The sequence below is a fragment of the Polypterus senegalus genome, chromosome 1 (genome assembly GCF_016835505.1).
Source record: "Polypterus senegalus isolate Bchr_013 chromosome 1, ASM1683550v1, whole genome shotgun sequence".
In the NCBI taxonomy this organism is placed as follows: Eukaryota; Metazoa; Chordata; class Cladistia; order Polypteriformes; family Polypteridae; genus Polypterus; species Polypterus senegalus.
Genome location: NC_053154.1, coordinates 273,950,546 through 273,978,360, shown reverse-complemented (window position 1 = coordinate 273,978,360; position 27,815 = coordinate 273,950,546). Strand labels below are relative to the sequence as shown.

The 27,815-nt window shown below is 38.9% G+C and overlaps 1 protein-coding gene across 5 annotated transcripts in view; it reads right to left on the bottom strand.

The window, feature by feature from the left end:
• The window catches only part of LOC120542199 (golgin subfamily A member 7B), a 154,224-nt gene that overhangs the window by 66,189 nt on the left and 60,220 nt on the right, over positions 1-27,815 (bottom strand). For 2 of the 5 annotated variants that reach the window (XM_039774496.1, XM_039774477.1), the window contains exons 3-4: positions 23,229-23,381; positions 934-1,035 (exon numbers count right to left, since the gene is read on the bottom strand). In XM_039774496.1, the coding sequence (XP_039630430.1) occupies positions 934-1,035; positions 23,229-23,381 (255 nt within the window). Of the gene's footprint in view, positions 1-898; positions 1,036-23,228; positions 23,382-27,815 lie in introns of all 5 variants that reach the window. The other 3 variants (XM_039774505.1, XM_039774486.1, XM_039774514.1) reach the window with 3 other exon arrangements.

Genomic DNA, 27,815 nt, shown 5'->3' with positions numbered 1-27,815 from the left:
CAGTTCTCATTTTAGACCAATATATTGGCTTCCTATAGTCACACATGCTACATTAAAATCATTGATGGAGGCACTTGTGTGGTGCTGTGCTCCTTCTTGACCACTCAGGTCTGTAGATGGATGGCGTCTAGTGATACCACCTCTGCATGGCATCAAATCTCAATCCAGACTTTTTCCTAGCTACTGGAACAGGCTGCCCACATCCATTTCAAATACTGACTCCCTCATTGTGTTTAAGAAGCATTTTCAGGCTCTCTTGTTTGGCGAATTTCTTACTGATATTAGTTATTAGGTTTGTAACCTAGCTATTGTAACTGGCTTATATTTTGTTCTGACCACTTTTCAATAGAAGCATCTAGTAAGCAAATAAATGTAAATGTAAAATGTAAGTAACCAGATCTGGATTTAAAGACTAAAAGTAAATCAGATAGAGAGCACACTGTGGGTAGATGTAGCATAAAAGAAAAAATAAAGAGGAGAAAAAACATGGTGGTAGCCTCCTGATTCAAGGTCTTATGGTGCAATTTCAGGTGAGTATGTAGGTTTTTTTTTGTTTTTTTTTTACTTCTAGCATGTGAGGCATAAGTGATTATCTGCCTTCTGACCTGTGACTTCATGATGTGTCAGGGATTCCAGCAACACCAGGATGCGACCTATGAGCAACTTTTAATTTCAAAGTATGTTTTTAGGATGTTGCATAATGTCACAGTATTTTTTGAAAACAGATTTATTCTGGGCGTACTGTAGTGATGAACAACCATTCCAGATTTTCATGAGCATCTGAACCTCACAGCTTTAATCCCTTAATTCATCTGCTCTCTCATATATTAATATATTTGATTTAATGAATGCAATTATTCCTACAAAAGAAAAAAACAAAATTAGACAACAAATTCACCTAACTTTCAAATCTGCCAGCTTTGAAAAGGATACCACTCTCATGCCCCTCTCAATGGGGTCTGTGATGAGCAGGCCTCGGGGAGCATAAATCTTCTCATTTTGTTCCTGAATGTATCTGGAGATCTTCTTCAGCACCTGTTGGTAGACCCAAGAACACTGCAGTCACCCTGAAGCCAGCAGAAAATCTTTGACCATTTTCTTTCTTGGGATGGACTTGTTAAACCAAAGCAATGTCTTTAAAATACACCACTGGCACACTCCCTTACTCTGAGCACATAACCTGTTCACACTGGAGCTGCGTAACTCTGAAGTGCAGAGATTCAGATAGATGGATACAGTATATAGAGCTTTGGTATGCTGGCATAGTTGTCAACACTACTATCCCATTGCTCCAGGTAGAGGGCTTGATCAGAATCTGGCATATATAAACTCTCTGCATCCTTGTAACTCCTCTCTACACACTTCTGTATCTTCATGAAGACACTGAGATTTGCATGGCTTTATAAATGAATTGGCCATTGGGTGGCCTTTGCTTCTCTGTGGCTCTTTTATGTGCAAAATCTATCAATCCCAAGATCTATTTTTGAGTCCACTTTCCCCAGTTCAGTTTTGTGGTAGCAAATACCTGAACAGGACACCCGTCTATCACAGGTTACAGTCATTTATGAGGAGAATTATGGAGTCCCTGGGAGAAAATAAACGAGGGATGGGGGCAACTGTCAACCTCCAAAATAAAACAAAAGTATCCCTGTCGGTGATTTTTACAAGACAGTGTCACATATGTATTTTAACAGAACTCTGCCTCTTCCTTCCCACTTCACGTATTATGGTGTCTACAAGTTGCACAGTCATAAAGGCTGGCATAAATACAACAACAACAACGTTTATTTCTATAGCACATTTTCATACAAAACAATGTAGCTCAAAGTGCTTTACATGATGAAAAAAGAGAAAAAAGACAAAATAAATAAGAATGAAAATTAGAGAACACTAATTAACATAGAATAAAAGTAATTAAAATAACCATCTCAAGGGTGCAATTCGCCAAAATCATTTACCGGATGACTCTCTTTTTATCCTGCTCTATACAGTGGTCCAACAGTGCCTGCCATTTCAACTCTCATTTCTGTTGAGAAGGATTTACCCGTCCGTCCGTCCATCCATCCGTTCATTTCAGAATCCATGTAACAAAATTTTGAGATTATATGGAGCCAAAGCTTATCCTGGCAGCGTTTGGTGCAAGACAGTTAATAACCCTAGTTGGTTCGTCTGTCCATCACAGGGCAACTGTTCCTAGCTGGCCAAATTAAAATCGCCAATCTGCCTAACCTGTAAGGCCTTTGTGATGAGGGAGAAAAACATGAAAACTTACATTTCAGTATACACTGCAAAAAAAGAAAATAAACCTAAGTTGTCAACAAAAACATAAAATATGTTCACAAAACAACTGAATGAATCAGTGAATTATTACACTGCCTTTTGTTTGGCACAGTGGGCTCTGAAACATATATTCCATACACCATAAAATACAGAAGATGATTCATTTTGACCTCCTGAACTTGTGCTAATGATGCAGTGGATGGACTATAATATTGCCTGAGCCATTTTCTTATTTTTTGAGATGGCCTAGTGTGTTGCTAGCTCTGTTATGGTCTTGTGATTTCACCTTAATTTTTATCCATTGTTGTGTTTCCTCCTTTGCTTAAAAGTGGAGACAAGGAACTGCATTTAAAACCACAAGCCTACAGGTTGGATTTCAGGTCCTGAAAGAGCATCGTCTATTCTTTAAAATGTATATTGGTTTTTGCTATAAACCACACTTATTTTTGGAAGCATCAAAACCATTTAAACTAGCAGAACCAGGAGTGATGGGCTAGTGTTGGTACAAGAGTACAGTTTACTACAGCTAAGCCTTACCTAAGAAGTTGCTAGCGATACATCAGCCACACTTTTCAAAAGTCCATGAAATGAAGGAGGCAAATATATTTAAATAAATGCTGAAATACCTGGTCCTGCTGCCAGGCTATTCTTCTCAAGCCAGAAGGGGTTATTGCACCGCACCCTCTTCAATGCTATTAGCAGCTGTCCCGTTGGGAGCCTTGGGTGAGGTCTGAAAATAACTGAGGTGTGTTTTTGGCATATTCCTTCAAAGCCTCATGGTTTGAAGCTCACGTAATGAAGTGGAATTAATTCATTTTGTTTCACAGAAGTCAATAGACAAGACAGCTGCTTTCTGACAGTTTCAGGTGAATACACACCATGCTTGTACTGTACAAGCATGTTGGTTACCTGTTCCACAGACTATTTGAGCTTTGACTATCATGCTTATGTGTGTTTATTTAACTGATGATTTACGAGTCGCACATTAAGTTAAGCACAGCTGTTCACACTTACTTACTAAATGTACTTCAAGTGCGAGCAGACTGGACAATCTGATTTAATGAAGGACTAGGAGATGAATGAAAGTCTTTAAGCTGTAAGGCAGGATCAAGCATGGGTAAAACATGTGCCGAAAGAAATCTCTCAGTCAAAAAGTTTGTTTTAAAAGATTTAGTAAAAATTCAAAGCAAATCATTCATACAAGAATAAAGAAAAAAGGTTGTTACACACGTAGAATAAAAGGCAAACAATCAGAAGAAATGTCTCTTCTCTAAACTTAGCTTTTCTTGTCAAACTTTAGTTGTTTCTATACTTAAAGATGCTTTACTTCTTCTTCAGTATGCTTTAAATGTATGGCACTGCACATTAAATACAGCACGTTGTCTTTCATGTTACTTGATACATAAGGCACGGTTTAAAACCGTGTGCCGTCAACGCCTTGCACATGGCAAGGCAGGTCACTAACTGAGTATAATAGTCAGAGAGCCTAGAAATAAATAGAATATACCAATTCAATTCAACTTGTGGGGGTTGTAAGAACCTCCCATAGACTATGCACTAATATATAGACAAACATTTAATATAACTTAAATAACTAGCAAATGGCTCTTATAATAAAAAAAAATCAATGACTCTGTTGTCAAAACCAAAATTCTAATATTAAATATGGAAACATAAAGCTCGGAGTAGCTACCCAACATAGCTTACTTGCTTATAACATACCTGTAATTGTTATAAACCATTAATGCATTTTTAAGCTATTTTATGCATTAAACAATCACTGGGAGAGAGCAGTACTAACCACTGCACCACCATACTGCCCATAGTTTGAGCCACTAGGCAGAAGTACATTGTGAAATCTAACTGCTGGGGGGCAAACCAGTTCAAGTTGGTGCTAGTCCCAAGCCCAAATAGATAGAGAAAATAGTGTCAGGAAGGGCATTCGGCTGTAAAACCAATACCTTCATGATGGAATCAATCCAATAAGCTTCAAAAAATGTTAGAGTGTACCCCGCAGGTGAAACTGTAGTTAATGTCATTTGTGCATATGCTCCTGAAGTGGGCTGTGAGGAAGAGGAGAAGGCCGTTTTCTGGGCACAAATGGATGAAGAGCATGAAGGACATGAAGGAGTGGGGGAGAGAAATGGGGAAGGGGACAGGATAATCAATTTTGCCATGGCAGCTGATTTGGCACTAGTTAACACATTTTTTGAAAGGAAAGTAAATTAACTTGTGACTTTCAGTAGTGGAGGAAGGGAAAGCCATAAAGATTTTGTAATGTACAGAAGATCTCATTTGAAAGATTTAAAGAAAGTACAACAGTGCAGCATAAACTGCTGGTAATGGACTTTGGGATCAGAATCAGCAGGAGAATAATACCAGAGCAAGTAACACCAAAGATAAACTGGTGGAGATTAAAAGAGGAATGGCTTAGGAAGAGGTTCAGGGAGAACATTGTAAATGAAGCACAGTCATTTAAGGGTGAGGAGAATTGGTGGAAAAAGAACAGCAAAGAGCGGGTGAAAAGGTGTTGGGTAGGATGACAGAAAGGAGCCCATCTGGAGACAAACAGACATGATCGTGGAACAGAGACGTACAAGACGTGATGAAGAATAAAAAGGAGGGAAAGAAGACATGGTACCAATTAGGGAAGTAGGAAGAAAGAGAGATGTAAAGGAGACAAGGAACAAGGCAAAGATGGCAGTGGCAAGAGCCAAGGCACAAGCTTTGGAGGAGCTGTATGAAAAATTGGAGACAAAAGAGGGAGAGAAAATGATTTTTGGAATAGCAAAGACTAGGAACAAGGCTGAAAAGGATTTTAGTCAGATAAAGCAGATGAAATATGACCAAGCTGTGGTCTTAAATGAGCACAATAGGACAAAGAATAGATAGAAGAGGTACTTGGAAAAGCTGTTGAATTTTGGGAATTTGGGGATGGAGTAACAAATGATGGGCTAGTTCCAAGAATAAAGAGGGAGGAAGTAAAGGAGGCACTGAAAAGAATGAAAAATGGAAAGTCAACAGGACCAGATGAAATACCAGCGTAAGCGTGGAAGAGCTTAGGAGAAGATGGAGCAGATGTGTTGTCGGATCTAATGCAGAAAATCTATGAACAGGAGAGGAATGGAGGATCCGTGTGATTGTACCCATTTATAAGGAGAAGGGTGATAGTCAAGATTGTGGAAACTATTGAGGGATAAAGCTGATGTCAAACACAATAAAAATTTGGGAAAGGGTTATAGAGAGAAAGCTTAAGGAAGAGACCACCATAGAGGAGGATCAGTTTGGTTTTATGTGTTTCGGCCATTGCTGATGTCCATGACTATCATTTTGTTTTTCCATAATCAAGTGGCTGATTTTAACCTTTATTACTTGAAATTTGACTTGCAGATTGGCCTATTCAAACATTATGGCTAGAACAAAAGAGGCCTGTTTCCAAACCTCTCCTTGAAGCATCTCAGCCTTTCCATGAATTTTTTAAAGTCCATCAACAGCACCAGTCCTGATTCAAATGAATGAGGTAGTGGTTAGTTGCACCAGGTGGGCAAGTGGTGCAATTTAACAAATAAATCAATGTACACAATGGAAACTACAAGTACCGGCGTGTGCGGAAATGGCTAAGGTAACACGCTTTGACAAAAGACATAGTTTAGTGTCAGCAAGGCTATCATTATGGAGCAATATCACAACAACCTAGAATTTCAAGCTGTGTTAAGTAAATTTGGAAATGCCGGGTAAACTGAAGATGGAAAATGCACTGGAAAACCCAAAAAGCTGTCTGCATCTGATGAGCAGTACTTAAAAATCATTTCCTTAAGGGACAGAAGGAAATCCAGTGAAGCACTTGCTCAGCATATGCCAGAGTCATCTGGCACCAAAGTACTTGCTTTGACCTTGTGATGAGGTCTAAAAAGAAATATTCTTATAAGGCATTTTTCAGCTAGGAAACCATTCTGGTGAAAAGACAACATGTAATTGCAATGTAGCTGTTGCAAAATATACAGTATGTGTGTATATATACTGTATGTAAATTTGATACTTGAGTATGTAGATAATATTTTCATATCAAGAGAAACTTCATTTTATTTATTTTTGATCTCAATGTATTTGTACAATAGTATACAAAGTTGGTCTGAACGGAAGGGGGCTGTGGTCATGTGATCAGGTTCATTTGTGGAGAGGAAATGCACATAGTGAGACACTTAATGGACGCTAAGCTAAAGAAAGGTGTTTTGTTTTAATAAGATGGAAATGAGTGTGCTATCAGAGAGACTATAATAAAGACTGAATTTCTGGTCATATGGTGCACACGGTATGCTTTAATTTTATTATCCCTACACCTGTGTAACTCATTTATTGTTTGATTAACTAGCTTTATTTTATTTTAGAGCAAATAAATACTCTTCAAACATCAGTCGGCGCATGGTCTCATCTGTACCAGAAGAAAACTTTCAGGAGCAGCTACATGCAGTGCAAGAAACTTTGTAAAGTATGGAGAGACAACTGGTGACAAAATATCTTAAGAAGTTAACAAGACCACATTTCATATTTTTAGTTTATAAAGGCACTGCATTGATGCCTGTCAGCAGCTCTCTACAAAGAACAGTCAGAGCTCTGTAATGGTTTGGTCGGCATCACAGCCAACACTAACTGATGGCATGACAACAGGTGAGAAATATAAACAGATGTTAATGCATCAGTATACTCATGAAAATGGCTTATTCACATACACTTCGTCTTTCAGCATGAAAATGACCACAAACACACTGTAAACATGATTATGACGTACTTGGACAAATACAACACTAACAATAGCCACTTCAGAGCCACAGGATTCACATAATGAAACTGTGTAGAATCACTTTGAGAAGTAAAAGAACAAAAAAGAGCCAAAGTTAAAATAAGGCAAATCCTGTGTGATGGGGCAAATTGGCAGGTGTCAGGGTTCACCAATAATTTGGAGGCACGAGATAGAAGATGAAGATGGCCCTGCCTCAGCCATTAACAATAATTGGTTCAGCAATTAAAAATACCCAGCTGAGAGGACAGTGTGATGGAAGGACAAGTAGAAACAAATTGTCATAGCTACATCCTCCCCCGACGAGCAATGCTACCTGTACAAACGCCTGCAAGGCATGTTGGGAACTGTAGTCCCCTGGGGCAGCCTTTTTTCCCCCAGGGGGTAATGCAGGGATCTGTGATCCCTACTTTGTGAGGTATCCACTTGATCTGGAGATGCTTTCAAAGGGCTGTGCCCTAGCCTCAAGAGCCTCAGCCTCAAGTTCAATTTGGGGGAAGTGGGCAAAGCTCATCTAGGAAGAATGGAGGAAGGAAAAGAAGAGAGAAATAGTTTTTTGTATTGTGCTTGTTACCAGTACCATAAAGTATCCTTTGTAAAAGTAATTATTTGTAATGAATCCTTTTATGTAAAACTGAGACTTGTGGTCTATGAAGGGTGTGTTTTGGATTTGGGATGCTGAAACGGCCTCTACTGGTCACACCTGAAAGAAACCTAGAAAAAATGACAACAGGAGTGCAATAAATAAATTGTACAATTGTACCAAAACAATTGCTCCACTTTTGCATTCTGCAAAGGGTCACACAAAATAATGATTTGCTTTAGGTTTTCTTGTCACATTTCACTGTATCAGTGTTTCCATGTGTTTATTATTATGTTATATAATGTTTTCACAAATAAGTTAATAAATAATCTAAGATGTTTAGTCAATACTGTCCTTGTTTTTAATAAGGTAGTTAGTCCAAAAAATCCAAACTCCACATAAACTATAAGTAACTAATCCTGTTTGTTTTGCAGAAGCCCAACACTGTGAGTTTGACATCAATTTGAACGTAAGGAGCAAAACAGCTAAACATGTTTCAAGTTTTTGATTTCAATAGTCAAATTCCAAGGAGTTATACTCATTTTAATGTGATTTATTTGCTTATGTGTATGTTACTGTTATCATTAATTGCATTTTAACTATAGCTTTGCTTAAAATCTTTGGGATGCAGAGTGGTCTTGTGGAAGCAGTGGTTGGTGCTGCTGCCTGTCAACTCCAGGTTTAAATCTTGGTGAGTCACTGCCATTGTGAACTTTGCAAGTTCCCCCAGTATCCATGTAGCTTTTCTGCTGATACTTCACTCTTACCAACACATCTAAAGAAGGGTATAATAGGTCGGTTGGTGCATCTGAGTTGGCCCCATTTAAACAATATAACCAGCACTGGCTTAGCATCTCATCCCACGGTGCTTTTTACCTGGAGCCTGCTAACATATAACTGGATTATGTGAATTTAAACAATGGAATGATATTGGGAGATAACAGGTGGTTTGGTGGCAGCTTCATTATTCATCCTCACGTTGACTTTTATTAATCAGATTAATTACTTCATTGACATTCTATTACATGTTTACTAAGATGATGCACTTACCATTTCAAATGTAGAGATCTAATCAGTATAACATCCACTTTAAGTCTTTTCCTAATGATAACACAATAAATCAGTGGTGAAAAGTGAATCAACAACCTACTAGACTAGCACCTTAGGCAACAGGCCATGCAGTGCTAAAATAATATATTCTTTTTGTTAAAAATGCTGATTTAATTCTAAATAATACTAATAAATTATTTAATACAACACCTTTAATGGAAGGTGGCACAGTGCTGCTTCCTCACAGCTCCCAGGTTCTGTGTCACAATCCTCACCCGATCATGAAAGATTTGTTGGTGAGGTCAACAAGAGGTGCTTACCTTACAGTCTGTGTGTGGACCCCTATCCCCCAGTGCAGTGACGGAGACACTGGGCAGAAAACATGGTGCTGTCCTTCAAATGAGAGATAAAACCGATGTCCTGGCTAAATTGTCCACCACTGCCTTGTCCATTCTGACCCGCTAATCATCCCCTGTGCCTTATTGGCTAACTGTCTCTCTCTCTGTCTCCTCCTCGCTACCTAAGAGCTACTGTGTTGTGAGTATACTGGCACAAGAATGGCTACCTTTTACATCATCATTGGTGGTGGTGGTTGAAGTGGCTGTTTATAAAGTCCAATTCTGCCAGGATAGGCTTCAGTCACCCTGACCCTGAAATTCATCAGGTGGACTTGAAAATGGATGAATGGACCTTTCATATTAAGCACGATCACAAAGCATGCCACAGAGGCAATATTTTCCCAAAAGAACATTATCTCATCTGCGGTGGGCTGGCACCCTGCCTGGGGTTTGTTTCCTGCCTTGCGCCCTGTGTTGGCTGGGATTGGCTCCAGCAGACCCCCGTGACCCTGTAGTTAGGATATAGTGGGTTGGATAATGGAGGGATGGACATTATCTCATATGAGTTACCCAAGGTGCAAAAGCACACCACGGTAGTGTATGCCCTCTGCCATGGGTCATCAGGGTTGTGTGTGGTTAATTTTCTTGAGAAGCCCTCCCTGGGTCTGTGTAAAGTTTCAGTGCTCATCACACTGGAATTTGAACTTCAAACTTGACCCCTTCTTATTTCATTGTATTAGTCTGTCTAGACGTGTATTTTAATAAACATTGACTTGGCTGTATCTGATACTGCATACTCTTTACTTGCCCAAACTCAACTATCTTTGTTTCCTTATAGATTATTATATATTGAATTGTATTTTATCTTGTTACTTTCATTTGTACATACAGTATGTTTACTTTTAAAAGTGCCTTGCAATAATGTGCTAAATGAAGAGCACTATATAAAATAAAACTGATTGAAACTCAAAAGAGTGCACACACCAAAAAGTTTATTATATTCAAGAGGCGGCCCTTCTATCAGGGAGGCTTGAAGCAGTGTTGAGAAATTTTATGGTTAAAGATTCAATCAGGGCAAATGCTCCTTGCGCCTCCCAGTCTGGACATCACCAGCAGAAATAAAGAGTGCCCTGGAAACCTTTAGAACCTTTCAACTGTTTCTGTAGTCTTCACCAGTGTCTGTAAAGCCAATCATTATTGCTGTAGGTGATTCTGCAGGAAGCTATTACGATGGTTAGCATTGCTGCCTTCTGGACCCAGCATCCAGGGTTCAAATCCTACATCCTGTTGCTCTTTGAAAATTAGAACATTTAAACAACTATGATGAGAACAGGACATTCACCCTGACAGGCTTGTCCATGCTATTCACCTAAACCAGGGGTCCTCAATCCCAGTCCTGGAGAGCCGCAGTGGCTGCAGGTTTTTGTTCTGACCTGGTTGCTTAATTAGAAAGCAATTTTTGCCAATAAAGCACTAACAAGCTATGAAATTAAATTAACTCTGCTATGTCAGGTCATTCTCATATCCTAGATTTTCTTTCCCTTTCTATCATGCAAATGATTTGAAGGCTAAAATGAACGAGTAATTCTCAGTCCTTCACTTTTTTCTCTTCATTTTTCTTCCAAGTATTTAATTAAACCCAATAGTGCAGATAAATACACACAGGTGTAAATGTAAATAAGATAAATGGAGAAATGCTGCTCTCTCTTGTCATTTGCATGTTATTGATAATAAGTGAAGTGAAGTAAAGTGAAGCAGAAGTGTTACTTTAGCAATAAGTGCTTTTTATTAAGCAACTGGGTTGGAGCAAAAACCTGCAGCCACTGCGGCTCTCCAGGACCGTGATTGAGGACCCCTGACCTAGACTGATTATTAAGTTCAGATCTGAAGGTCCCTACATTTCTATTGTCTACCACACTGCTTGGTAATTTATTCCATGTGTCAAAAAAATTACACTTTTAACAGGTTCCCAACTGCGTCTCTATGCTCTTTTTGAATAATTTATTTTAAAGTGTGACCACCAGTGGGCGTACAACTCCCCAAACCTAACAGAACACAACAGACATAGAGCCCAAGTTCAGCAGTACACACATTTATTTTTGGGGGGGTCTCTTCTTCCTCGCTCCCCATAACAGCACAGTACAAAGCATCCAGCAGCACAGTCTACAGCATACTGCACTATCCTTCTCTTCTCCTTTCTTTTCTCACTCTCTCTCTCTTTTTCTTCCTCTTCGCCGCCACTTCTCCTCCAACAAGCTTTGTCCACCTCCTTGCAACTCTGGCTCACCTCTGTGAGGCTGGCAAGTCCTCTTATATGGGCCAACCTAGAAGTGCTTCTCCTCTTCTGCCCAACATGGTCTGTAAGCACTTCTGGTTAAGGTGGAAACCCCATGCCATACAGCTCCTCAGTCTTTGCAGCGGCCCCTGGCGGCACGCATGGTACCCAACAGGGCTGAGGTAAAGCATTCCAATTCCCATGATGGGAGTCAGGGGCACCGCTGCAGACTGTGGGAGCTGCCTTCTAGCATTCTGGGGAAGGCAGTGCCTGAAAGAAGCTGCCTTCTCCCATCCTTCTGTCTATTATGTGTCGTGGCCAGAATGGGCTGCCAACCATCCCTTACAAGAGTAACAGCAAGAATCAAATATACTGATTCATGTTATAATTTGAAACACTTCACACAAAAAATGTCACATCTTAATTATGATTTGCTTAAATCAAGAAGGTTCAGTTCCTTCATCTCTCCTCATAGCTCATACATCTTGATCCCAGAATCAGCCTAGTCACTCTCTTCTGGACTTTTTCTAGCACTGCAAAGTCTTTTTTTTATAATATGGAGATCAAAGCTGTTAACAATACTCCAGATGTGGCCTAACTAGTGCACTATATTACTGAGTTATATAGTGAGTAATCTACTCTATATATATATAAAATCCTAAGGCTAAAAGTGCAACGATTTTATGTGGCTTTTTATGTCACGTTTTAAATCGGGCTTATTTTAAGACCGTATACATGTGTTTGATATCATTCTTTTCAGAATTTATTGAACTTTAATTTGATGTTGTTATATTTTCTTATCCCGTTTTTAAATTATAAACTAAAAAATATCAGGAACTCACGTCCTGTGAGACAAAACTTTGTGCCAAAAGATTTAACCATGCCCGGGGCAGGAAATAAAAGACAAAGAGTAGGACTGCTGCTGTACAAGCTTTTAAATGTTTGAAAGGCTGCGCGAGATGCAGATCACGCGGCACGGCAGCAGCATTAAGCCAGCAGCTGATCGAGCAAAGAGGAAGTAAAAAAAAAAAAAACTATTTGTTTCCCATTTTATCACCATTTAAGAGGGGGCTTTGGAGGTGCGACCGCATCTCCCTGGGGTGTGTTCAGCCCCCGTCTTCACAACGCGAGCGTCAGAGACATGAAGTGGCTGGCGTGTAGCACAGGCTGGAGGGGTTGGTGAGCGAAGCAAGCATGGGGGAACCCCCTAGTATAGCTTACATAACATGGATTTTTTCTTCAGCTTTTTAGTTTTCTTCTCACACCCAAAGAAGGGTGCATCAGGTTAATGAGATTTTTAAGATTTGGCCCCTTGTGGATGTGAGTATGGACTGATATGGAGTCCAGGTTTGGTTACTGCCTTAAGCCTGACACTGCTGGGATAGGCTCTCACTCCCTACAACCTGAAATTGGACTAATCAGGTTTGACAATGTCATTCTTCTAAGGAAAAGTCTTCTTTGTTGAATTACCAAAATTGTGTCAGCAAAACAGCCTTTTTACACTATTCAGAGGTTCTTCAGAGGTTCTTAGTTATTATGTTATCTATTCTATCTAACTATTCAAGCCGTACAGCTCCTCTATTATAACTCCAAGCAGCTGCCTATTTAGAAGCATACCCGCTCATTTTCTACCTCCAAATTACTTCTTTGCCTTGAAGACCTGCCCTGAAGCCTTTGCCGCAGTTACTATTGAAAGTACATGGCAAATAACAGCTTGTGCTGCACGCCGACATCTAAAGATATCATTACTTTTTCCTTTTATTATAGTCTCTTGTAAACCAAGTAACTCATTGAGCCTACACTTAAAGACAAGGCCCTGTCAACACGTTTTTTGAAGACTCCTTGTTATTCTCAAACTGGCAGGATGGAAAAAAAGATGACTTAACCAGTGTAGATGCAGGGAAAGAGAATAATGGCATTCTGTTTATCTGCAGAAGACATTCCAGACCATAAATGTTTTAAAAACTGAATACTGAACAAGGAAGGTATCTGTATTTCTGCTCCAGGTTTTAAAAATGTGCCCACTGAGGGCACTTGAGTGTTGTGCCATACTGAAAATTTCAATTCCATCTATTTCCTGAACCCATTACTGCATTGCAGGGTCTACCCTAGCCACATTAGGTTCAAGGTGGCAGCCAGCCCTACAAAAGACACCCATCTATCAGATGGCATGACTAATCAAATCAACCTGTACATCTTTAGGATGTGGAATAAAAAACAGATATACGGAGTGCATCCAAAATCTACACAGGCCTGGAATTGAGCCCAACATCTGCAGGGATGTGAAGCAGCAGCAGTAACCACTGCACCACCGTGCCACCCAGTTAACTCCTTACCTAGATTTTTTTTTAATTCACATATGAAATCTATGAATAAGCTACTAAGGTCAAATATTATATTAGATTAGACAAACCTTATTCATCTCAAAGGGAATTCCAGATTACAGCAACGGAACATGAAAAACAAAGATACAGACTCACAGGTCAAATAATACACCCAATCAATCAATCAATCAACTAATAAATAAATAAATAAGTATTGTGCAGATATTTCAAAATGAATTTACATCGGGAGGAAGCAATTGCCTGAGAGCAGTAGGCAGAAAAGATCCCCAGACCACTTCATGGAGGGGATTTTTCATGAGGGCATTCAGTTTTGCCACCTTCCTCTTTTCCACAACAGCTTCCAGTGTGCTCAGGGTTCACCCTGTGAAGCAGCAGGCTTTCCTGTTAAATTTGTTGGGACATTGTGCTTCTTTTGAGCTCAAGTTGCTTCCCCAGGACACTGCAGTGTAGAACAACACACTGGCTACTATGTACTGAAAGAACATTTGCAGCAGCAGTTCTCTGCACACCTCAAAAGACCCGAATCTCCTTTATGACTGTCACGTACAAGACATTTTTCTCAGCCTTTGTCGACTTTAAAATTGTTTATTACTTTATAATTGTTATTATCTTTTATTAGTTATTGAAAATATGATAAATGCCATACTGTACAACAGCAAGTTTTTCCATTGGAAGGATACTTTGTGGTCAAAAAGTACATTTGGTAGGGTAGGTAAGGACGCTATAAAACAAAAATTAGACATTAAAAGCAGGCAGTTATGCAATCTGTTCTGATGCAGTAGGATTACCAGACTTTTGCAACTAAAAACCAACTGCTAAATTGTTGTGGTCTGCTAGATGCTCTCATGGTCTAGCTCTTATTTCACATTTTTTACTTTTACTAATTTGTTCCTATTCCAGTTTTGATCCTGACTGTGTTCAAACTTTGCCAACTGCCTTCTGGTGGTAAGACACAGAATAATCAGTGAGTTGAGCAACCCCAGGCTCCACCATTTGTGCTTTAAGATTAGTAATGCTGTAATTTAAATACTTCCACCACTAATTCAATTTTCTGAACTTTAGAGTCACTGTGTCATTTAATAGACATGTTTCTGCAATGTGTGAGGAAAATCCACATTGAGCGCATTTACATGCACACACAAAAATGGGATAAGGCAAGTAACTCAGTTAAGGCATTAACCTGTTTTTTTTAAAAAAAAAAAAAAACATTTACATGTATGAGCGTACTCTCTTGGCCAAATTCTCCAACGTCATAAAAATGTGCTAAAAAACATAAAATATCATCAATGTGAATCCAAAAACTAGCATTGAGCCTGTGTCTAACAAGAGTTGCTGAGTTTAGCACTGTACTTTCAGCTCATCAACATAAATTTAGCAATTTCTGAAATACTGAGACAGAACCAGGAGAAGGAATAATGCAACTGAGCATTTGCCTCAGGAAATTGATCTGTGCAGATGCTTTCATCATTTTTTATCCATGGCTGATGGGTGCATGTGTGAAGCAGAGAGCAAAAAATATCCTCAGACTATGAAATCCTTAACTGTAAACTGGTTAAAGGTCAACACAGTCACATAACAGGATTACTTGGGGAGAAATCCACGGTATTTGTGTTAAGCATGTTTCTCAGAGGTGGATATTTCAGTTTCTAACCAGAATAAGTGAATACATAGCATTTTTAAAACCAGTTTTCTGTAAATAACTGGGTTATAAAGGTGCATGAAAACAGATTCATCATCTAGGTAGCATGCAGAAGTAATTACAAAAAACATACTGTACAATGATGGGTTATGTTGTAAAAAATGTAGCACATAAATAAAGAAAAAAAGTTATGCCTATGTAATATAATGCACATCTGAAGCACTTGTCCCAGCAAGCATCAGACATGAGACAAGAACAATCTCTGGAGAGGGTGGCAGCTCATCGCAAGGAGAATATGAGCACACATATACATTACTAGTGTCAATTTAGCATCACCAAATCCCCTAACCTGCATGCTTTTGGAAGAAAACCCAAGCACGTCGAAGAAAAACTCCGAAGGTGATCCCCTACCTGAGGAGCAGCAGCACTACTGCTGTGCCTACACATGTTTAATATATGTCTTAATGGATTTCTTCATGAAAAAGATAAAAAGTATACATCTTATCATGAATGTAATGTATTCTGTGTGGCAACTGCTGCCTGTGCATTCCTGACAGGGTAAGAGAAAGCCCATTTAAGAAGCACGTAGCGATTAACGACTGAGTCGAAGAACGCTTAGAATATGAACCATTTAACATGCTACTTTGGTTACAATAGGCTTTGAGAAACTCTAGTAAATTAAACATCGATTTAAAGATGTAGTTTACAACATTCTACTTTAATGACAAAATAAACTATGAGATTAAAGTTGACATTTCGAGATTAAAGACGACATTTCGACTTTAATCCTGATATAGACATTTTTTTTCTTCACTGTGTCCCTATTTTTTCTTTGGTGCTAATATACTTCTGTATGACACTCAGACAGTAGGCTGCAACTTGCTTTTTTACGTCACCTTTTAGTGCCTCTGCCATGCTGTACCACTCAATAAATTTATTTTTTTTGCTTATACCACTGCTTAAGACACCAAATACTAAGTTTTTCCTTGCTTCCACATCACTAAGCAGGTCCTCCATTTCACATTCTCTGACATTCTTTTTTACTCATGCTTTTATTGTTGTCTTTTAACAAAGCATGAACAGAAGAGGCTATTTATATTGATTTTCATATTCAAATAGGTGAAATTCTGGGAGGAGATGGGATGGGGCTGTAGGTTTTGGGATTTATAAGGGAAAGTACATAGGACTTTGCTTACACACAGTTTTATGCATCTGAATTTTTTTGTGCGTACGCACATTTCTAGTTTTGTCCGTACACCACGTTTTAGTATGAATTTTACACAAGACATTATACGTGAGGCCCCTGCTCTTGTTATATTTCCATCTGAGCATTGTGGCTTTACAGAGAGCCTCAGGAGTCACAGCAGTGAGCACATAATGCTTTTCATGCTTAGTCTTCTCTGCCACCATTGCACTTGTTAATCACTAAGGTGGTCTTGTACCAGATTGAATCAGCAACTTCATGCCTCAGTTTTATTCTGTCCACACACTCCATTCACTGATTATGGTAATCTTGTTGCTCTCAATGTATTTCTTTGGTAATAGTTTGTACAATTCTAATGCATACAGACTTTGTAATTAACTCCCTAAAATGATTATATGTGTTAACACCTTTGATTCAATTAAACAGAAACTTAAACCTAAAGACACGGATCTTCACTCACAGTCCTGGAGGGCCACAGTGGCTAAAGGTTTTCATTACAATCAGTTTCCTAATTAGAAGATAATCCTTGCTGCTGAAGAAACTTGGTATTCAACTCTATTATCTGTTAGGCATTTCATTCATCTAAGACACATTTTAATTGTATTTTGGAGTTTTTGTTTTCTGAGAACATTATCCATATGTTTTGTAGACCTGAAGAGATTTGCAGTTTACAGTTCTCCCCTTTTTTTCATTTACTTCTAAACATTTTATTAACACAGACACTTCATGACTCACATTCAGAACTGTAAATTGGACCAAGCTAGTGGGAGAGCTGGTAGTTTCTTTGTTATTGCATTTATTTATTAACTATGGCTGGTTAGGAAATCAAGAAACAATTAAAACTTAAATACAACTAAAATAGGCAATTAAGAGTCCTGAATCGTAACAAGTGAGTTAATTAAATTATGTTGAAAAAACATATTGTTTTGGCAGAAAATAAATTGGTATTAATTAAGAAATTGGTTAAGGTGAAAACCTGCAGCCGCTGCTGACTTCCAGGACAATGTGTGAAGATTCCAACTCTACTATGTAATTAAAATTTGTCTTGAATAAATGAAAGCACTGACAAGTAATACAGTTAAATAGCAACGACTGTCTTCCAATTTGGAAACTGGTTGGAATGAAAACCTGCAGCCACTACTGGCTTCCAGGACCGTGAGTGACAATCCCTGACTTAAGATGGTGTAGGGGATAACTAAAACTAAAACAGTTACGCTCTTAGTATCTTATTCTGTATTTAATATTACATTTTAATTTGTCCACCGTTTTCCAGCGAGGCAGCACAGTGGCAATTATTAGCGATTGTGATTCTGGTGTTCTGTGTGGACCTTATATGTTCTTCCTGTGCCTGAATGATTTATAGATCTGGTAGTCTGTTTTATTCCCCATATAATTTGTGTCATGTGAATTGATTACACTAAATTGTCTGGGTGTGATTTACTGTGGTTGGCTTTATCCTGAGGTGGACTGGTGCCCTGTTGAAGGTTGGCTTCTACATTAGGGCTGATGATGTTGTGATGGTGTTGGCTACTAACAAGTTTGGCTGAAGCTGGTTGATTTATCAGATAGGAATTTCACTGTACTTTGTACATACGACGGTAATCTTGAAATTTAATTTAAACTTGAAATAGATGGAATGAATGTCTCCTAGCCAACCATAATTCTAATCATTGTATTCACTGGGTGACCAGAAAGCTTGGCCAGATCTACCATTAAAGGTTACTTGTGAAGGGCTTCCACATATAGGAAAGAAGAAAAAAATCCTAATAACAGTAAAAGTCCAGTGTTTACCGACAAAAATCTGCTATCCACTACACGCCCTTACCTCATTTTGAACCTCTCGATTACAAACCTATCCAATCAGACATAAATAAAGACCTTTTAAAAGAAAAATATGAGCCCTGATTGGTTAATTAGTATGGGACATGATCTTAGAAGGTGTCTAATAAGCCACTTTAGTGAGATCATACATATGACGTATTACTCTACTTCAAAATAACTCATCTTCTAGGTGGTTGGGCACCTACCATTAAACAAAAAAAACAAAAAAACAAACGAATGATTTGAACAAGCTGTAAATACTGAAGTTGAGACTAATGTGATCTGAAAGACAGTCAAGAAAGGCCTGATATCACCATTTCTAGTAGCTTTATCAGCAATGTAGAGTTCAATAACATTAACATAGATATTAACAGCAGTGTGTCACTGTAAGAGATAAACGCACCAAACAACGGCAACACCAAACCTGTTTCCAGTCTTTTATTTTGTGCAAACATGCTACCTCATTTTTCTGCAATGTGTCATAGACCTTTTAAAAATGTTGTTAACTGTGCTATCAGGAGATAGCAGATGAGATGTTGGACTCAAGAATGTGTTTATTACAATCACTGTAATACACAAATGAGCTTAAAATAAAGGTGAAGTTTAAACAATATAAACTTTAAATATTTTTTGCCAATCCGTGTACCTGATTTATTATTGACATGTGTGATGTTCACAGTACGATAGTAAAGTGAGGTTGGGGGGGCTTCTGAACTTTGATACTCTGGGAAGCCCGTGAGAGTCTCAATCTGGTATTGCCCAGAAATGTATTTTGTTTTTATTTAACTTCTTTGAGACTCGATTTTGAAAAGGATTACTTGCTGGAATTCAGTTTTTGAACTATTGTTCCTTCCCCTAATCCTTTTTAAATATTTATTAAGAGCTTTAGAAATAGAAAAGGTACCCTAGAAATTAAAAGTATTATTCGATTTAGACCTTGTCTGCTTGTTATCTTGCTGATTCATATACATTTTTTTACTGTTGAAATACAAGCCAGACCACCACAGGATTCTGGGCCTCCACCCTGAAGCCTGCTGAGCTGAAATGTGAATGAGGAGCAATGTTATAACATTAGGGAGACAGTTTGGACTCCTGGGGCTCCTGAAATTTTGAAAAGCTTAAAAAATAAATCATTGTAAAACATTTCTCTTTCCTTCCCTAATTTCAGGCTGACTTTCCAGTCCTTCATTAGTGTTGGATAGAGTATTGATTTCAAATGAAACTAAGCACATGTCAGATGAGACCCACAATGGCCAACAATAATAGTGCATTTGGCCAGGAGCCTTTCCTTTACGAGTTATGCCACTGGTGAGGGAGTGCCTTTTCAGATAACTACAATCCATTTCAATACTTGAGAAATGATTTACAGCTATCCTTAAATAATCATTTGGCTCGCCAAGGGTGGACGTGCTCTGGGGATCCAGGTTAACGCCAGGGCCGTCTGTGTGAGGTGGATTAGTGGGGGGGAAGGGCTGGATGGTGTTATTGTGTGCAAAACCAGCCATCCAAAGACAGCAATGAAAAATCCACAGAAGGAGTCCTGTGAGGAAGGAGTGGTTGGTCTGCGTTTCTCATGCAGATAGAGTTGCCCCCACAACAAAGGAATCCTTTGTGAACTTGGGACTGGAGGTGGTCACTGAGGCATGGAGCTACATGCCCTCTGTCACACCACAATGGGCCTTACTTTTCACCCTAGACTGCCTCGGCTGCTCGGCCTGTGACTCTAGGTCTGGTCATAAGGAATAGAAAGAGAAGACATGCTGCCTCAGGCTTTCATGCAAAAGCAGCATGCCACTCTCTATTAAGACATCAACAAGGAATCGTGTTAAATGGATGGATATGACTGATTTATGCTGATTTTCAAATTACACAGGAACACAGTAGTTAGACCTGCTGCCTTATAGCTCCACAAGACTAAGTCCAGATCTTGGGATTGGCCAATCTCTGTGTAGAGTTTACATGTCCTCCCATGTCTGTAAGTGGTTTTCCTCAGAATACCCCACATCTATACCTCCACATCCAGAAGACGTGTCACATTAATAATCCACTACATTGCTTCCATATGAGTGAGTGTGGGTGTTTCCTACAATGAACTGGCACCTCCTCAGGACTAGTTTCTGCTTTTACTGGTAAATCCTATGCCAAGTTCAGTAAGTGATTGGCTGGCTGGCTGAAAAGACAGATACGGTCAAAAAGTTTCCGCACTTTTTTAAACTCTGTTTATTAAGAATTTCAAAAACAAATTACATTACTTTTCTACATAGTCGCCTTTGTTTGTGATGTAATTTTCCCAGCGTGGTACCAACTTTGTAATGCCCAACTACTACTTCAACCTTCAGCGTTCCCAACGAAAATACAAAGTGTGGAAACTTTTTGAACGTCTCTCGTAAATAATTAAATTGGCAGCTATGCTTTTACATTTTATAATCCTTCTTTTTAGCATCTCATAATTAGGGGCATCGCTTTCAATTATTTGAGAAACCTGCTGTAATATAAGGAGCTTGAACCAACATTAAAGTTCATCATTACTCTGCAAGTCTCAGAAGATTTTAATAGGCGTTTTAAAACCATATCACAGGAAATAAGTGGCAAAAGATCATTTTCTCTAACTAGTGAAGTAGGTGTTGCATACAAGTACTCACTGGGTATTTGAAACACCTTAATTGGATTGATGAGCACAACCAGGAAGGCAAGCACTACAAATGAGCCAGCCACAGGGGAGCCAAATGAGTGAGAGAAACTATTAATATTCTGCTTAAGAAGGCAGTGAACGGTAATAGAAGCCAAAAGGGGAACATGGGGGGCAAACTGAAAAATGACTTAACGGGGGCTCTGAGAGCCTAGGCATGAAGAGTAAAACAGAAGGTCCAGTCACAGAAAATATTCCCACAGAGAACGATGTAGAGCTAAAAAAAATCCTATCCCAGCTCCAAGTGGGAAGCAGAAACATGTGCTCTCTGGAAACCCATTCACAAGTCAAAGAGATTTAGCAGATTTCCTTGTCACATTAAATCATTGATTTCATGAACGTGTTTATTATGAGGAAATTGGGATAGAAATTTGCAAATATTGTAACTTGCTTGAAATAAGTTATTAGGAAGCCCATCTTATTTATTTTATAGATTACTGTTTATTTCCACTCATTTACCTAAGTATTAGGGCCACTATACGTAGTAATACTAGGTATTTTTCTATTAAAGCAGCCTCAATTCCTCATGGCATGGAGTCCACAATATGTTGGAAACATTCCTTTGTGATTCTGGTCCACGTTGACGTGAGTGCTATACGCAGTTTGTCAGCTGCACATTCATATTGTGTCTCTACTGTTCACATTTTTTCCTTATTCTGGTGTTTGATGTGAACATTAAGTGAAACCATTGACCCATATTTTCAAGATTGTACGCATTACACTGCTTCCACATGATTGGCTGATTAGATAACTGCATGGATAATGCTCCTAATAATTTACTTAGCGACTGTACACTGCAATTATTACTTATACACCAAAGCCTTCAGCTTTAAGGTAGCGCAGGAATCAAAGTGCAACACTCTGAGGAGATGACATGATGTCCCAAGTCTTTAAAGCCTTGCCTATGACTCTGAAACTGATTCAAGGATATGATTTTAAAATGCTGACATATCTATTCTTCCACAAAAATGAATTATTATGAATCATCTTGATATAATTCAGGGCCCTGACAGCACAGGCAACCACACACCTCTCATACTCATAATGGCAATAACTGGGTTCCAAAAATAAATGGATGATTGGATATTCCAGCTTTATAAAATAGTAAATGGGAAAAAGAAAGGTATAATTCTTAAGTATAAAACTAAAAGTATAGCAAAATAAAATCTACATACATACATTGCTGCACAGTTCTACTGTCCAACACACAATATAATTTTTAATTAATATTTAAAACGGCAACATTTCAATTTCAATGTTGTGAAACTTGTTGGCAAACTAAGGAGAAAATGGCTGGGAGAAAACAGAGGAAAGAAGAAAGGAGCTACACAGGACAGTATAGCAGGTCATTAGTGTTCACTAATCATACATCCATCCAACTTAAGGATGCAAGAATCAGATCTCAACACCCAAACCTAGACAGGATGCCAGCCCATTGCAGGACACATTTATTCAGTCACTCAAACTAAGCTGACAAATAACGTAACCTGCATACCTTGTGGAAATGAAAAAAAAAAAACAGCTTAAGAAGCTGGAGAAGAAAAACACATTATTTTTAAATGGATATCCATTAGGTCATCAGTTTTCACAGCTCACTTCACAGTCCAATCCTCCTTACTAAAAGGATAACTGTCTGTGTGTGTCTGTGTGTCCATCCGAATGCTATGACTCTTCCCTTCATAAAGAGAGCGCAACACAAATAATTTTTTGTAATAAAATTCATTGCATTTGTCATTCCAATAGATGGTGCATCACAAACATTAACGCTGCCTTTACGAATCCCATACGAAATAGCATATAACAGAGACACATGCATTTCATGGTGCACGGCAAATGTTAACACTGAGGTCCACTTTGATTATTTAGACTTTAGCTCGTCTTGGGTGGCACAGCTAGTACATTATAATAAAGTGATGCATACCACTAGTCCACTCATGGGTTTTTGGTAAAGGAAAGGGTGGAGAACACCCACACGAAGATAACAAGCAAACTGTACATGGACAGCAAACAGGTGCAGCATTCAAACCTAAAAGACTGGAATTATAAGGCACCAGCACTAACCACTATGCCACCATGACCCATCCCACAGATTCAATTCATATCTGTTAAAATTAAAGTGCAAATTCCCAAAAAGCAAAATCTATAATTTGAAAACTGTCTCATTAATGAAAAAGCTTCTTAATCTATGAAAACCTTGTCAATTTACCTTCTCATAGCGTGTCTCCATGCACAGAAAAATGATGTACGCTGTAGTGCAAGCCAAACAGCCCTCCAGGTATGACTGCCCGCCGATCTTCTCCGCCTCAGCATAGAAACCATTCAGCGTTTTCACTGTGTCCTCAAAGAGCTGCCGCTCAATCTGCCAGAAATAGGTAATGATTCAGTCTTGATTATAAAGAAGATTCTACAGTCAAACAAGTTATGAGATAAGTATTTTTAATACTGTGATATAAAGGCTATTGAAGGGTGTTCCCCAAAGCTTTGAAATGTCAGATGTCACATACATATTAATTTTTATTCACCTCTGAATCAAAATTCAATCTACCTACTACCACAATCTACACAACAAATGTTTAAACATTAAAGTTTACTTTGGCATGGACACACAAAAGGAGATTTGCTTCTGATAAACGTCTCCATATCTGAAAAATTTTCCTTATCACTTTATTAATGTTAACGAAACGAGCATTGGATTGACCAGTAAGGTCACACTATACACTTATAAAAAGAAAAAACACGTTTTTCCACATGAGTCGTCAAGTTGGTTAAACAAAGTGTACAGATAAGAGCAGAATGCTCCATGTAGGGTTTGGTCATCAGTGAAGCACCTCCAGGGTCTGTCCTTGGACCATTGCTTTTTCTGATTTATATTAATTACATTAATTCTGGTATTGTTAGTAAACTTGTGAAATTCACAGATGACACTTAACTTGGAGGAATTGCAGACGCCAAGAAGGTAGCAAAAACAGTCCAAAAACACTTGGACAAGCTTCAGAGCTGGCAGAACACTTAGAAAATGTAGTTTAATGTAGAAAAAGGAACTGGATGTGGACAAAAGGAACATTGTAAAAAGTTACACTGTAAAAATAGTTTAATATTAGTCAAGGTATACTATGTTCAGACTATTTAATACACTGGTGACACCATACCTGATGTATTGTGTGCAGTTCTGGTCACAACACTACAAGAAAGACATAGCAGCACCTGTGAGGTGGAGAGCAACCAAGTACATCGCAGGACTTAAGGAGTTAGTCCTAATCTGACAGACTCAGAGAATTAAACTTGTTCATGGACTGCATGGACTTCAAAATTCTCAAAGGCATTGATGAATCAGATCCAGGAGAATTCTTTCAGCTAAACAGGGAATCACATACTCGAGGACACCAGTGGAAATTAACATGCAGTAGGTGCATTTAGGACTAAAGCTAGGAAACAGAATAGTTTCCTTTCCTTTGTCACATTTATTATGTTTTATGTTCATACATCTACGTTCTATGTTACATTTGTGGCCATTTCTCTAGCTTAGAGGAAGCTACAATGCATGTAGTTGTAGAAGAAACCTTGACAGGATGTGATATTGAGAAATTTAAACAAATCTCTGAGTTTTCTATAATATCTCAAAGACATGTTTAGGTGACTATAAATTGAGCATTTGAGGGTGTGTGTGAGAGTCTCCTGTGAAGAATCAGCACCACATTTAGAGTTGGATCCACATTGCACCAAGTGCCGCTAAGCTAGGCACCAGTTTCTAATCACCTTGAACTGAAAAAACGGATATCGCAAAACAAGACATAATGAACTAACTGAAGAAAAGCAGATTCTCGACAGAAACAAAGATCCAGGTCCGTCATGTGAGATCAATTTTTGTCATTTCCTTTTCTGTTTATGTCCCCACATTTTTCAGTATGCTTACTTTTCCCTTCTCCATCTGTGAAATGTGTCAAATTTTGACTCGATACCTAGGCAAAGTCTGAAGTGTTTTTCCTAAGTTGCACATGTGCTCAGTAGCATTCAAGGTATGTGCAAGGATCTTGCTATTTTTTTATTTTCTGTAGCCATAATGTACATTCATTTCAGACATCTAATTTATAGTCCATTCATCCATCTATCCATCCAACCATCCATCAATTTTCTAACCAGCGTTTTTAGTTCAGAGCTGCAGAGGGCTTGTGTCTATCCTGGCAGCATGAGGTGCAGGGCCCTCATGCACACACTTACTCAGAAGGGGACAATTTTGAGCCACAAATAAAGCACATCTTTGGCAGAGATGTGTCTTATTAGCACAGAGAAAGAATAACTAGACTTGGGCATAACATACAGACGGTGCAGGGGTATGTGTTTTAACTCAGTGTCATGGGTTTTTTGAGAGATATCATTGGCGTGTATGCTGAAATATCACTATCTAGTTGGTGAAAATTATATAAAAATGTTTTTTTTTCAGCTGGAAAATATCATAGATTTATATTTGATTTTGAATAACCTATTGATAGACAAATTCATAATTCAGAAGAAAATTAATCCAAAGAAATTAGAGGATATGAGATGAAAACTGGGATAGAGACAAAAACTTGACAAGAATGGTGAGAAACGATTGAGGATTCTGGACCTGTGATCCTGTAGTTCTAATCATGGCATCCTCATGCCACTCCTAACTTGCAGTGAACTGAAAGTATATAAGTCTTAATATGAATAGTTTTTGACTGTTGCAAATACTGTTTATTTATCAATGATAAATTACTACTGGCTAAGCTTATGGAATTTTTAGTTATACAAAATAATCTTTTGCAATTTATTTAAAGTATATATATAATGCACGGTGTGTATATATATATATATATATATATATATATATATATATATATATATATATATATATATATATATATATATATACACAGTATATAAACTGCTCAAAAAATTAAAGGAACACTTTGAAAACACATCAGATCTCAATGGGAAAAAGAAATCCTCCTGGATATCTATACTGATATAGACTGGGTAATGTGTTAGGAACGAAAGGATGCCACATCGTTTGATGGAAATGAAAATGATCAACCTACAGAGCCCTGAATTCAAAGACGCCCCAAAAATCAGAGCGAAAAAATTTTGTGGCAGGCTAGTCCATTTTGCCAAAATTTTATTGCAGCAACTCAAAATTGTACGCAGCACTTTGTATGGCCACTGTGTTCTTGTATACATGCCTGACAACATCGGTGCATGCTTCTAATGAGTTGACAGATGGTGTTGTGGGGGATCTCCTCCCAGATCTGGACCAGGGCATCGCTGAGCTCCTGGACAGTCTGAGGTGCAACCTGGTGGCATTGGATGGACCAAAACATAATGTCCCAAAGGTGTTCTATTGGATTTAGGTCAGGAAAGTGTGGTGGCCAGTCAATGGTATCAATTCCTTCTTCCTCCAGGAACTGCCTGCATACTCTCACCACATGAGGCCAGGAATTGTCATGCACCAGGAGCCACTGTACCAGCATAGGGTCTGACAATGGGTCCAAGGATTTTATCCTGATACCTAATGGCAGCCAAGGTGCCTTTGTCAAGCCTGTAGCGGTCTGTGTGACCCTCCATGGATATGCCTCCCCAGACAATCATTAACCCACCACCAAACTGCTCATGCTGAATGATGTTACAGGCAGCATAATGTTCTCCATGGCTTCTCCAGACCCTTTCACTTCTGTCACGTGTTCAGGGTGAACCTGCTCTCATCTGTAAAAAGCACAGGGCACCAGTGGTGCATCTGCCAATTCTGGTATTCTATGGCGAATGCCAATCGAGCTGCATGCTGCTGGGCAGTGAGCTCAGGGCCCATTAGAGGACATGGGGCCCTTGGGTCACCCTCATGAAGTCTTTCTGGTTGTTTGGTCAGAGACATTCACACCAGTGGCCTGCTGGAGGTCATTTTGTAGGGCTCTGGCAGTGCTCATCCTGTTCCTCCTTGCCCAAAGGAGCAGATACTGGTCCTGCTGATGGGTTATGGACCTTCTATGGCCCTCTCCAGCTCTCCTAGAGTAACTGCTTGTCTCCTAGAATCTCCTCCATGCCCTTGAGACTGTGCAGGGAGACACAGCAAACCTTCTGGCAATGACACGTATTGATGTGCCATCCTGGAGAAGTTGGACTACCTGTGCAACCTCTGTAGGGTCCAGGTATCGCCTCATGCTACCAGTAGTGACACTGACTGTAGCCAAATGCAAAACTAGTGAAGAAACAGTCAGAAAAGATGAGGAGGGAAAAATGTCACTGGCCTCCACCTGTTAAACCATTCCTGTTTTGGGGGTCATCTCATTGTTGCCCCTCTAGTGCATCTGTTGTTAATTTCATTAACACCACAGCAGCTGAAACTGATTAACAACCCCTCTGCTACTTAACTGACCAGATTAATATCCCATAAGTTTCATTGACTTTATGCTATACTCTGATTAAAAAGTGTTCCTTTAATTCTTTTGAGCAGTATATATATATATATATATATATATATATATATATATATATATATATATATATATATATATATATAGAAAAAAACCATGCAGCTGGGGCTCTTGCCCAGCCGGGCTGCCTCCACACTGGAAAGACCAGGGGAGTAAGCGTGGCCAGAGCATTACCTCCCCAGGGATGCTAGACAGCAACCTCTTGGGTTGCAGCGGTGCCTCAGACTCCCACAGGGTATTATGAGAGTTGGAGTGTGGAGCTGCTGAGCCCTTTCAGGCAGTTCTTCCGTCACACCCGGAAGTGCTGCCGGAAACGAGTAATCAAGCACCTGGAGCACTTCCAGGTG